Source organism: Mesoplodon mirus (genome assembly GCF_964341445.2).
Source record: "Mesoplodon mirus genome assembly, chromosome: 4".
Lineage (NCBI taxonomy): Eukaryota > Metazoa > Chordata > Mammalia > Artiodactyla > Ziphiidae > Mesoplodon > Mesoplodon mirus.
In genome coordinates, this window is record NC_138979.1 from 63424069 (window position 1) to 63435267 (window position 11199).

The 11199-nt window shown below is 51.2% G+C and overlaps 1 protein-coding gene across 1 annotated transcript; it reads left to right on the plus strand.

The window, feature by feature from the left end:
• Positions 1 to 2065: 2065 nt before the first annotated feature.
• TBC1D21 (TBC1 domain family member 21) lies at positions 2066 to 8025 on the plus strand (the record flags this gene model as incomplete). Its single annotated transcript, XM_082618739.1, is given in 9 exon segments — positions 2066 to 2434; positions 2438 to 2463; positions 3333 to 3427; positions 3938 to 4048; positions 4161 to 4261; positions 5151 to 5247; positions 5599 to 5699; positions 6730 to 6846; positions 7777 to 8025. Coding segments are annotated over 9 exon segments (1266 nt in total), but the record flags the coding sequence as incomplete, so codon positions are not given.
• Between the last annotated feature and the right edge of the window lie 3174 nt (positions 8026 to 11199).

The following is an 11199-nucleotide window of genomic DNA, read 5'->3' on the forward strand; positions in this document are numbered from 1 at the left end:
GTTGTTTCCATCTCCGGGCTATTGTAAATAGGGCTGCTATGAACATTTTGGTACATGTCTCTTTTTGAATTATGGTTTTCTCAGGGTATATGCCCAGTAGTGGGATTGCTGGGTCATATGGTAGTTCTATTTGTAGTTTTTTAAGGAACCTCCATACCATTCTCCATAGTAGCTGTACCAATTCACATTCCCACCAGCAGTGCAAGAGTGTTCCTTTTTTTCCACACCCTCTCCAGCATTTATTGTTTCTAGATTTTCTGATGATGGCCATTCTGACTGGTGTGAGATGATATCTCATTGTAGTTTTGATTTGCATTTCTCTAATGAGCAAAGATGTTGAGCATCCTTTCATGTTTTTGTTGGCAGTCTGTATATCTTCTGTGGAGAAATGTCTATTTAGGTCTTCTGCCCATTTTTGGATTGGGTTGTTTGTTTTTTTGTTATTGAGCTGCATGAGCTGCTTATAAATTTTGGAGATTAATCCTTTGTCAGTTGCTTCATTTGCAAATATTTTCTCCCATTCTGAGGGTTGTCTTTTGGTCTTGTTTATGGTTTCCTTTGCTGTGCAAAAGCTTTGAAGTTTCATTAGGTCCCATGTGTTTATTTTTGTCTTTATTTCCATTTCTCTAGGAGGTGGGTCAAAAAGGATCTTGCTGTGATTTATGTCATAGAGTATTCTGCCTATGTTTTCCTCTAAGAGTTTGATAGTGTCTGGCCTTACATTTAGGTCTTTAATCCATTTTGAGCTTATTTTTGTGTATGGTGTTAGGGAGTGATCTAATCTCATACTTTTACATGTCCCTATCCAGTTTTCCCAGCACCACTTATTGAAGAGACTGTCCTTTCTCCACTGTACATTCCTGCCTCCTTTATCAAAGATAAGGTGACCATATGTCCGTGGGTTTATCTCTGGGCTTTCTATCCTGTTCCATTGATCTATCTTTCTGTTTTTGTGCCAGTACCATACTGTCTTGATTACTGTAGCTTTGTAGTATAGTCTGAAGTCAGGGAGCCTGATTCCTCCAGCTCCATTTTTCGTTCTCAAGATTGCTTTGGCTATTCGGGGTCTTTTGTGTTTCCATACAATTTGTGAAATTTTTTGCTCTAGTTCTGTGAAAAATGCCAGTGGTAGTTTGATAGGGATTGCATTGAATCTGTAGATTGCTTTGGGTAGTAGAGTCATTTTCACAATGTTGATTCTTCCAATCCAAGAACATGGTACATCTCTCCATCTATTTGTATCATCTTTAATTTCTTTCATCAGTGTATGAGCATTTATAAATGCTTATACTTTGTATGCATTGCACTCACTTTTCCCTGACACACACACACACACACACACACACACACCTGATGTAAACCAGAAACCATTCCTTATGATACATTGTTCTACTCTTTTAGGAAAGCTAAAATGGAGCTTGTGGATGTGTTTAATTAGTGCTTGTTTTATATTTTTCCATTATCAAAGCAGTATACATTATTATAGAAAAGTTTGAAAATATAAGAAAAAGGGGAAAATTACTTATAATCCTATCACTCAAAGATAATCACTGTTTTGATTTTAGGTGGGTTTTTTCAGGGTTTTTTTCTAACAGGATTTTTATAGTGGTTAATTCACTCTAAGAGTATATAACGTGAAGTTTTTATAATATGTAACAGACGTATGGAGTATAGTACACAGAGAGAGTAGATACTGAATACACAGTTTTGTTTTCTGCTTTTTGTCCATTAACATTTGTATTTTCCCAGATTATTATTCTTTCCTTGTTAGCAACAATTTAAATGCCTCACAATATTCCATTAAGCATATAAACCATAGTTTACTTAACTATTCCCTTATTGCACAACAGTTAGAGAGTGCTTGCATTTTTCATTTTGGTAAGTAGTGTGCAATGAAAATGATTGTGCATACAGTGTTTTTCTATATGTTTTCAGTAATTTCCTCAGGATAAATTTCCAGAAGTGAGTCAGAGGCTGTGAACTTTGATTCACATTGCAAAATCCAGGGTATATCTCTTAAAAATCACACTTAAAGAAAAGCCAAAGGTTCCTAACAGAGGGCTGAGGTGGTTGTCCTTGGCAGGTGAAGAGAAAACCACCCATTGACAAGACGGAATGGGATGGCTTCTTTGATGAGAGCGGTCACTTGGCCAAGTCACGAGACTTCATTTGTGTTAACATCCTGGAAATGGTATGGTCCTCAGCTACCCTTGGCCTCACCCTGGAACTGGGGGACATGGGCAGGCAAGGGGACAAGCATGGCATTGGAAGGGACCCTTTTGGCAAGCATCTGGAAGGCCCACGACCTCTCACCTCCACCCCTCCCCAGGGTCTGCACCCCTTTGTGAGGACAGAAGCCTGGAAATTCCTCACGGGCTACTACTCATGGCAGAGTTCCCAGGATGAGCGGCTTGTGGTGGACAGCACAAGGAGGTAGAACGTTCCAGATCCTGTCAGGGGAGGGTGGGTGGCGGTGCAGGTGGGAGGGGGTGCCCACCCCAGCCTGGTAGGTTCAGGCTTCTTCCTTCAAATGGACTTCTCTTTCCAAGAGACAAAATCCCCAAGGCTCTGCCGACTTGGGGCCCACATACAGGGAGCATCGGTATCTTCCCCCATCCCCACTCCCGACCCCGCACCCCAGCCCAGCCATGTTTACCAGTCCTCACTCTGCTGACTTGAGCTGGATCCCAGAACCTCCCAGCTGTCCCCCCAACCCAGCTCAGCCCAGCCCAGCCATCCCTAGGCCTGTGCAGCCTTCTTGAGGTGGAGAAGATTCACAGTTAAAGATTTAATTTAACACAGTATTTAACTGAAGATCCTTCAGTTAAATACACCTGCAAAGACCCTTTTCCCAAATAAGGTCATAGTCACAGGTTCCAGGGGTTAGGGCATGGACTTATCTTTGGGGATCACCATTCAACCCACGACACAACCTAAGCTCGTTCTAATGATGGGCACAAAACACTGCCTCATCCAGTCCTTCTAATTCTGAGGCATAGGTGCTAGTGTTAGCCCCATTCTACAGACAAGGAAACTGAGGCTTAGAGAGGGCTGGTGATATCCCCAAGTCTTGACTCTAGTGGCAGATACCCAGTACTTAAGTTGTGGATCCAGGATTCAGGTGCAGTGGTCAGACTGCAGAGCCAGAGGTTAAACCTGTCACCCCACTGCACTCCAGGCGGACATCAGATGATGGTTAGGGCTGGCAGAGGTGGGGAGAGGGGAGGCAGTACGGGTAGCAGGGACTGTCTGGGTGAGGGCACTGCTCAGGGTCACCCTGACTGGCCTGAAGGGGAAGGCTACCTCGTTCAGCCTCAGTTCTGTTCTCACAGGAAGAGCTACGAGGCTTTATGCCAGCTGTATGAGAAGATTCAGCCCCTTCTGGAAAATCTGCACCGGAACTTCATAGAGACTCGGAATAACATTGGTGAGCCAAGGAGGGTGGGCTGTGCTGGGCAGAGGGGAGGGTTGGAGGTCATCCCTGCCCCACCTCAGTCACGTCTGTGCGCTGGTTCCTTGAGCTGCCTTGACATGTGCCAGGAATTTTGCCAGCTAAACCTTGGTTAGTCTGTCCGCCTGGCTCTACTGGCTGCCCCTAGATGCCCAGCACTGTGTATCCCTGGGTGTATGTTGTTTCTGCTGTTTGTCTACATCTCTTCCCCCCTTGGCCTTGAACTAGGTTGAATTATAGTTGGTGGGGGTGTTGGGACATCCCTGGCAAAGGGTACAGCCTGGTCAAAGATTTGGAGGTTGGAAAAAGCCCAGGCAGCTCAGGTTGTGGTGAGAGGTAAAGCCTGGTGGGTTGATGTACCTTTTTCATGGCCCCCTTCCCAGGATGTCCTGGGTCCTAGCCTCTTGGAATGAGGGGAGTAAACTCACCCACGGACCTTCTGCTGGAGGTGATCTGGTGCCTCACCATCCCTTGCTCCCCACCTAGCATACAACATCCAGAAACTCTATGACAAAGACCCCCTGGGCAATGTCCTTATTGATAAGAAGAGGCTGGAGAAGATCCTGCTCCTGAGTTACGTCTGCAACACCCAGGCAGGTGCGCCAGAGGGCTGGGTCTCCCTTCAGCCCCCTCTTCTCAACCCCTTCCTGGGATAGGGCCTGTCCAAGTCCAGGCTCCGCCCCTCCTCACTAGCTCCCCTCCACCCCAGAGTACCAGCAGGGCTGCCATGAGATGGTGATGCTTTTCCAGCCGATGGTGGGACATGACCATGAGACCTTCTGGCTTTTCCAGTTCTTCCTAAAGAAAACGGTGAGAGCTGAGCCTGGCTTAGGGACCACCCCTGTTCCTCAAATGACCCCTTGAGGTTAGGCAGGCACTGGCAGCCCCAGCCATTTCCTCCAGCCCTGAAGCAGCCCTCTGAGTCCCAGAGGAGCTTTCCCCATGGAAAGACAATGCCAACCCCAGTGGGGTGTGTTCTGGTTGGGGGGTGGCAAGCATTGGAACTGAGAAGGGGGATAATGATGCTCTGGGTCCAGCTCTTGTCAAACCTTGAAAGGTCTGGCAAGGCTCAGTGAGGCCCACCTTTCTCCTGGCATTCTCCTCCCCAAACATGGCTCTGCTCCTGCCAATCCTCCACGGCTCCCCACAGCCTCCAGGAACCGCAGCCAGACATTCACGGCTCTGTCTTCAGTCTTGTCTCCCACAGTTACCTTCACATGACCTGCACCCCGGCCCCCTAGGGCCCCCACCACACTGTGCAGTGGAGGGCTTTTGAAGGTGCTGCTCCCTGTTACTCCCTTTCTGGAAAGCCTTTCCTCATGAGCTGAGGCTAACCAGAACCCACCCCCATCCCTCTCTCCATCCCTGCAACAATGTGCACACTGCTCTTTCCTTGTCCTGATTGGTCCAGACCCATGGTACGTGTCTGGAGGAATAACTGGTCTCACTGCATTGTGAGCCACTCCTGAGACATCTCCACATGCCCACCATACACACACACACACACACACACACCACAGACACAGACATGATGTGTGTTTGCAAACACACATACGCTGACTCTCAGACTCATACAGAGACACATGCCCGGCCCCGAGCCAGACACGCACAGGGCCCCCAGAATTGGGGAGTTGATGAAGCAAGATGGACTCTTCTGATGCTTTCAAGGGGTTCCCTCCCTCCCACCCATCTTTCCCAGGAGCACGGCTGTGTCATCAACATTGGGGTGGGCAAGAACCTCGACATGCTCAACAGCCTGATCAACTTCCTGGACCCCGTGTTTGCTGAGCACTTAAGTGAGTGTGCCCCTCTGCCATCTTACATGTCCTCCAACCAGAGCAGGTGCGGGAGGGGACCGGGACCCAGTCCAAGGCAGTGGCGCCCAATCATGTGAGAGGGAGCAAGGTCCTTTGGTCTTTTCTTTGGGCCCCAGGGAGAGGGTTCATCTGGATGGGGTTGAAATCTGGACAGTTGAAAATCCACCCCAAACAGTCTCCAAGGGCAGATGGAAAAGCGATAGCCCAGGTTTTTGTATTTCCCAGTGTGTTTATGTGCTCAGTTGTTTGGCCTCATCTGTCTGTCTTTGCTTTATCTCCTGTTCCCCTGACCACGGCCCCCTGGCTGGCACCCTGCTTCTCTCCCCACAGAAGGGAAGGGTGCAGGGGCCGTGCAGTCCCTCTTCCCCTGGTTCTGCCTCTACTCTCAACGTGGCTTCAAGTTCTTCGACGACTTCCGGAGGCTCTGGGAGGTGAGGTACTCCTCTGGGGCAGAGGATAGACCCTACCCCTAGGGCAGGCGGCAGGGAAGCCCTTTTCCTTGCCTCCCTTTATTGCTGGCTTTGGATGGAGTTCACTGGGATTTATTGGGCCACAGAGCCTGCTTCTGCCCTGTTGGGAGATGACAGAGCATCAGTTGGTCCATCTGTTCATCTGATCCCACCACTGTACCTTCTCAGGGCAGTGCAGGCAGGAGGAGCCTCACAGCCTGTGCAGTGGAAGCCTGGCCTGCGCTCAGCTTCCCTGCCACCCTGCCTGTGCAAGGGGCCTCACTCTGTTCTCACTTTCCCAGCCACCTCTTCCTCAGCCTTCCCCTCCACTTCTTCTGAGCCCTCACTCCTGGAGAAGGAGGGGCCCTCAAGGACAGGTCACACCTGCAGTTATTTGACTCTAGTCTCTGGGGCATCAGCAGATGAACCTTCCCGGGAACACGCCCACCGCCTGTCACTGCCCTGCCCAGTGGCCGCCACTGCCTGCAGGAGCCGGCCCACCGCTCAGCCTGACATTCAGTGCCTCAGAAATCAACTCCCCCCACCTCACCCCTCCCTCCTGGCCTGCTGGTCTCCATGCTCAAGTCCATGACCACTGCCAGGCCTTTGGTGACACCCATGGATTGTTGACTTTCCATCAACTGTTGCTTTGCCAAAGCTCCACTCAAATGCTACAGAGAGTTACCCAGTCATTCTTGGCATTCTCTCTCTCTCTCTCTCCCTCTCCTGCCTCCTCTCTTGCTCCCTCCCTCCTTCCCTCTCTCATTCTCTCTCCCTCCTCCCTCCCTCTCTCTAGTGAATTTCCTGAAGGCTTTTTCTCCGAGTCCCCCAACAGCAAGCACCATGCCTAGAACCCCAGAGGAGGAATGAATGGATGACTGGATGAATGAGCACGTTGGCAGCAAGGCCCAGACATGATGGACGGGGCCACGTGGTTGGGGGTACTGCACCATCCCAAAGGTGTCTGCAGTGTCAGGCCACAGGCCAGGCTGAGGCTCGCCCACCTCTGCAGGTCCTGCTGACGGAGAAGCCCTGCAGGAACTTCCAGGTGCTGGTGGCCTACAGCATGCTGCAGATGGTGCGCAAGCAGATGCTGCAGGAGAGCATGAAAGGCGATGACATCCTCCTGGTAAGAGCATCCTCGGGCCCGGCCCGGCCCCACCGGCTCCTGGAGGCCTCCGACACCCACGCCATCCCTGGTGAAGGCCCCTGGGTCGGGGGTCCTGGACTCCAGTGGCCCCTTTGCCCCTGGGCAGGAATAGTGATGAGACTGACATACCCTGAACTCTGTGCTGCCTGCTTTTAGAGACCAGCTTGTTTAAGCCTCATGACAAGCCTGACACAGAAAGGCCATAACGCTCATCATCATCATCACCCGTTTAGCAAATGGGGAAACTGAGGCCCTGAACAGTTCTTAAGCTTTAGGCTTGACAGACTGACAGTTAACTCTTTGGCCCTAGGGTCCTCCTGTGACAAAAGACCTGGAATTTTCCAACAATTCTAAAAAGCAGCTGAAGGCTTTGTCAAAAACATCTTAGAGGGCTTCCCTGGTGGCGCAGTGGTTGAGAGTCCGCCTGCCGATGCAGGGGACACGGGTTTGTGCCCCGGTCCGGGAAGATCCCACATGCCGCGGAGCGGCTGGGCCCGTGAGCCATGGCCGCTGAGCCTGCGCGTCCGGAGCCCGTGCTCTGCAATGGGAGAGGCCACGGCGGTGAGAGGCCCGCGTACTGCAAACAAAACAAAACAAAACAAAACAAACAAACAAACAAAAGAAACATCTTAGAGAGCACCCCAATCATAAAATGAGTCTTCCTAGAAGCCCATGAAACGCTCAGTGGAACCCCAGGACTCCCTAGAGCCCAGAATGAAAACTGCATTTATCATCTTTCCGATAGAGAAAATTCCATTGGTACAATTTCAGGCACTGTTCCAAGCTGGTGGGGGTGGAGATCAGCTGGCCCCAGTGACTGCCGTGAGCAGTGGCCTTGTCCCCTTGAAGCGGCAGGTTGCTGCCTGTGCCCGGGGAGACCTGATTCCGCCCCACCTTCTCCCGGCACAGGCATGCAACAACCTCATAGACCTTGATGCTGCTGAGCTGGTCTCCGCTGCCTGCACAGTCTACGCGGAGCTCGTCCAAAAGGATGTAAGTTACCCCGATTACTTGTCCTCCTTCCCTTCCTCCTCCAAGAAGCCCTCCCCCGTCTCCCAAGCCCAGCCCATGGCAGGCGTGTTCAACTTCAGGGACACAGCTTGTGCTAAGTTCTCTGCCACCAACCCACGGGGCTTGCTCTGCATGGACTTCTCATAGGTTTGCCTGTGTAACTCCTGTCTCCCTAAGTAGATAGACTGCTTCCAGAGAACACGGCCCTCTTCCCTCGTTTCCTGCGTCCATCCTGGCAGAGCTGGGCACAGGGCGGGGCACCCAGGGGCTCAGGAGAATGTCACTGGCTGAATGAACCGAAGAATGAGAGCGAGAGACCAATGTCTGTCCGCCTCTACCTGCCAGAACCTTCCTCTCTCCCAGGTTCCTCAGCCATTAAAGAATTTCTTTCTCTGAGGATACTCACAAGGGACAGACGCCCTCAACAGACAGAATGAGGTGGTGCTTCAGCCGCGAGGTCAGGATCAAGTCCGATGGGGCGTTTGGGTGAGGGTGTAGGTAATACAGCTGTGACAGCAACCGCCTTCCTGAGTCATGGTTCATGGTAAGCAGTGTGTTTCCTGTGGGGGGGCGCATAAGAGCAGAGACAGGATTGTTTAACGAGAGGAGAGATTGCGAGGGCTAGAGACAGGGCACACACTGGGAGGAGATTGTGCTGGTCAGCCATCCCTCAGTGGCTGAGGGCTTTCCAAGGCTGCAGTGGTTCTGCACCAGGAAGCAAATGGTTGAGGGTATAACCGACCTTGAGAGCCGGCTGCCTCATGTGGAAGAAATGGACGTGTCTAACAGGCTTGCTCAATCCCTGGTCCGGAGAGGAGGGCCCGACCCCATGGCTCCCCTTACTCCCAATGTACCAGTCACACGTGACGTTGTTTTTCCAGAGCCTCCCCAGCAATCTGTGGAGGGTCACACCCCAAATCTCTGGCTAGCAAGCGACTCCCCTCCAGGTTTCAAAGCTCCCTCACAATTGCACCTTCATTTCTCAGCCTGGATGCCGCCTCAAACTAAACTCTCTTTTGCAGCCTTACTCTCTCCAGAGAAGGCCATCTTTTCCCTGACTCGGGCAGTGCAGACTCTCCCTGGAGCAGCGGTGCCTGCCACCCGCTCTCCCCAGACTGTGCCCCAGCCCCGGGCCCCCCGCCCTGCCTGCCCATGCTCTGAGGGGTACCCTGAGGACAGACATGAAGGTTGGCCAGAAGGGGCTGAACCAACAGAGAGACAGGGGGCTGGCCAGGGGCCCCCATCCTCATAGCTGCTTGGCAAGTGTGTATACACGCACACACACACACACACATGCAGAGCCCTGCCCAGTGGCTACACTTTTTCAGAGGGGGCTGATGGATGCGGGGGAGGGATCTGTTGTTTAGCTGTGGACCTGGCCCTTGGGGGTGAGGCACAACCATCCTTCTCACTCTCCTGCTTCCGTCCTGTCACTCTCAGTGACCATCACTGGAAAGGCACTATGTCCCCAATTAGTGTCTGGTCTCCTTCCCCTCAGGTGACAGTCTCCCATCCCTGGCTGACTCTGAGTCTCTTGGCTGCTGTGTTTCTGCTGGAGGGGGTTACTCAGAAGAATGGGGTCCCATTTCCCCCACCAGGGTCTTTTCTGCATGGCTAAAGAGCCAGCGTTTGCTGGGCAGGAAGGCACATGGGTAAATTCGTATACTGCGCTCCTCCTCAGGTTTCTGTTCCCAAGACAGTTTATTTAAACAAGGGTTCCTGCATGGAATACATTTCTCTAAGAACAAAATTGTGTTTCCAGTTTACCGAAGAACCAGAATAAAAGACATCTCGATGAGCTGTGGCCTTGGGAGGAGAAGGGTCCATAGAAACCTCGGTGTGCGTTTCCTAATGCTTCTTTTGGCCTGGTGGCATTAGTTGGCTTATGACTTTTGGTTGGGGCATATACGCAATGCCAAACATCTATTCCAAAACTAAACAATTCAAACACTCGCCTTCTAGGCCAATGGTTTCCAAACCTGATTTTAAAATCACTGGCGCCTCATTGTTACAAAATCTATACCAGGAGCCCAATGGTTGAAGTTTGGGTGGGAAGCGCAGAGCCCTCCTCTCTGTGATCCCCCTCAGACCCCTTAAATGTCATCATTTCCTCCAAGGTGCCTCCAAGGAAGCTCTGGCCTACTGGGAGCATGTTTGAAAACCTCTGTTGCTCTTAAAGATGAACTGGATTAAGTCTTGACACTGAATCGATCCAGGTTCAGATAAATTCCAGGTGACATAGTGATGGAAATAAAGATCTCAGAGGAGCCGAACATCTCTCAGCTCATCTGCTGTGCTCCCAGCTGGTGGACTGTAGATTAGGATCTTCCCACACTGCCATGTGTATCACGGAGCCAGCACAGACTTCTCCCCTCTTAGTTGATCACTGTTTTTTTTTTTTTTTTTTTTTGCGGTACACGGGCCTCTCACTGTTGTGGCCTCTCCCGTTGCGGAGCACAGGCTCCGGACGTGCAGGCTCAGCGGCCATGGCTCACGGGCCCAGCCGCTCCGCGGCATGTGGGATCTTCCCGGACTGGGGCACGAACCCATGTCCCCTGCATCGACAGGCGGACTCTTAACCACTGCGCCACCAGGAAAGCCCAGTTGATCACTTTTATCACTCAGTGTTATTTTTCTCTAGTAGGGTCCAGTCCTGAGATAGAACTATGGGAAGCATTCAAATCCTAGCGACTAAGTTCCCTTCAGTGTAGAGACTGTGCTGGTCTAAATAATTTGTTAATTCAGTAGACATTTACGGAGTCCTTACTGTGAGCTGCCCACTGTCCAGGCACAGAGAATTCCACAATGGGGGAAAGAGGGACACAATCCCTGCTTCCATGATACTTATAGTTGAGTGGGAACCAGGTAATCACCTTAAAGAATGTATAATTGCACATTCCTTTTGTGCTCTGAAGGAAAGGAACATGGTTCTAGGAGAGAAGATAGAAATTAGTGGTGGTGGTGGTGATGTCAGTGACAATGGTGGGGATGCAAGCATGATGGTTGTGAGGATGATGGTGGACGGGAGGAGTTGTGATGTTGCTAATGATGGTGGTGAACGATTGTGGTCATGATGTCAATGAGGGCAATAGTGGCAATGTCAATGACAGTGGTGGTGGTGGTGGTGAAGGTGATATCAACGGTGGTGTAGTGTTGGTGGCAGAGGTGACAATATCAGATTTGCTGATGATGGTGGGGATGTTGATGATAACGGTGGTTGTTAGTGATGTTCCTGGTGTCAGTGGTGGGGGGGTTGCTGGTAGAGGTGTGATGTCACTGACGATGGTGGAGGTGGTGGTAGTGGTGATTCCATCCCAGCAG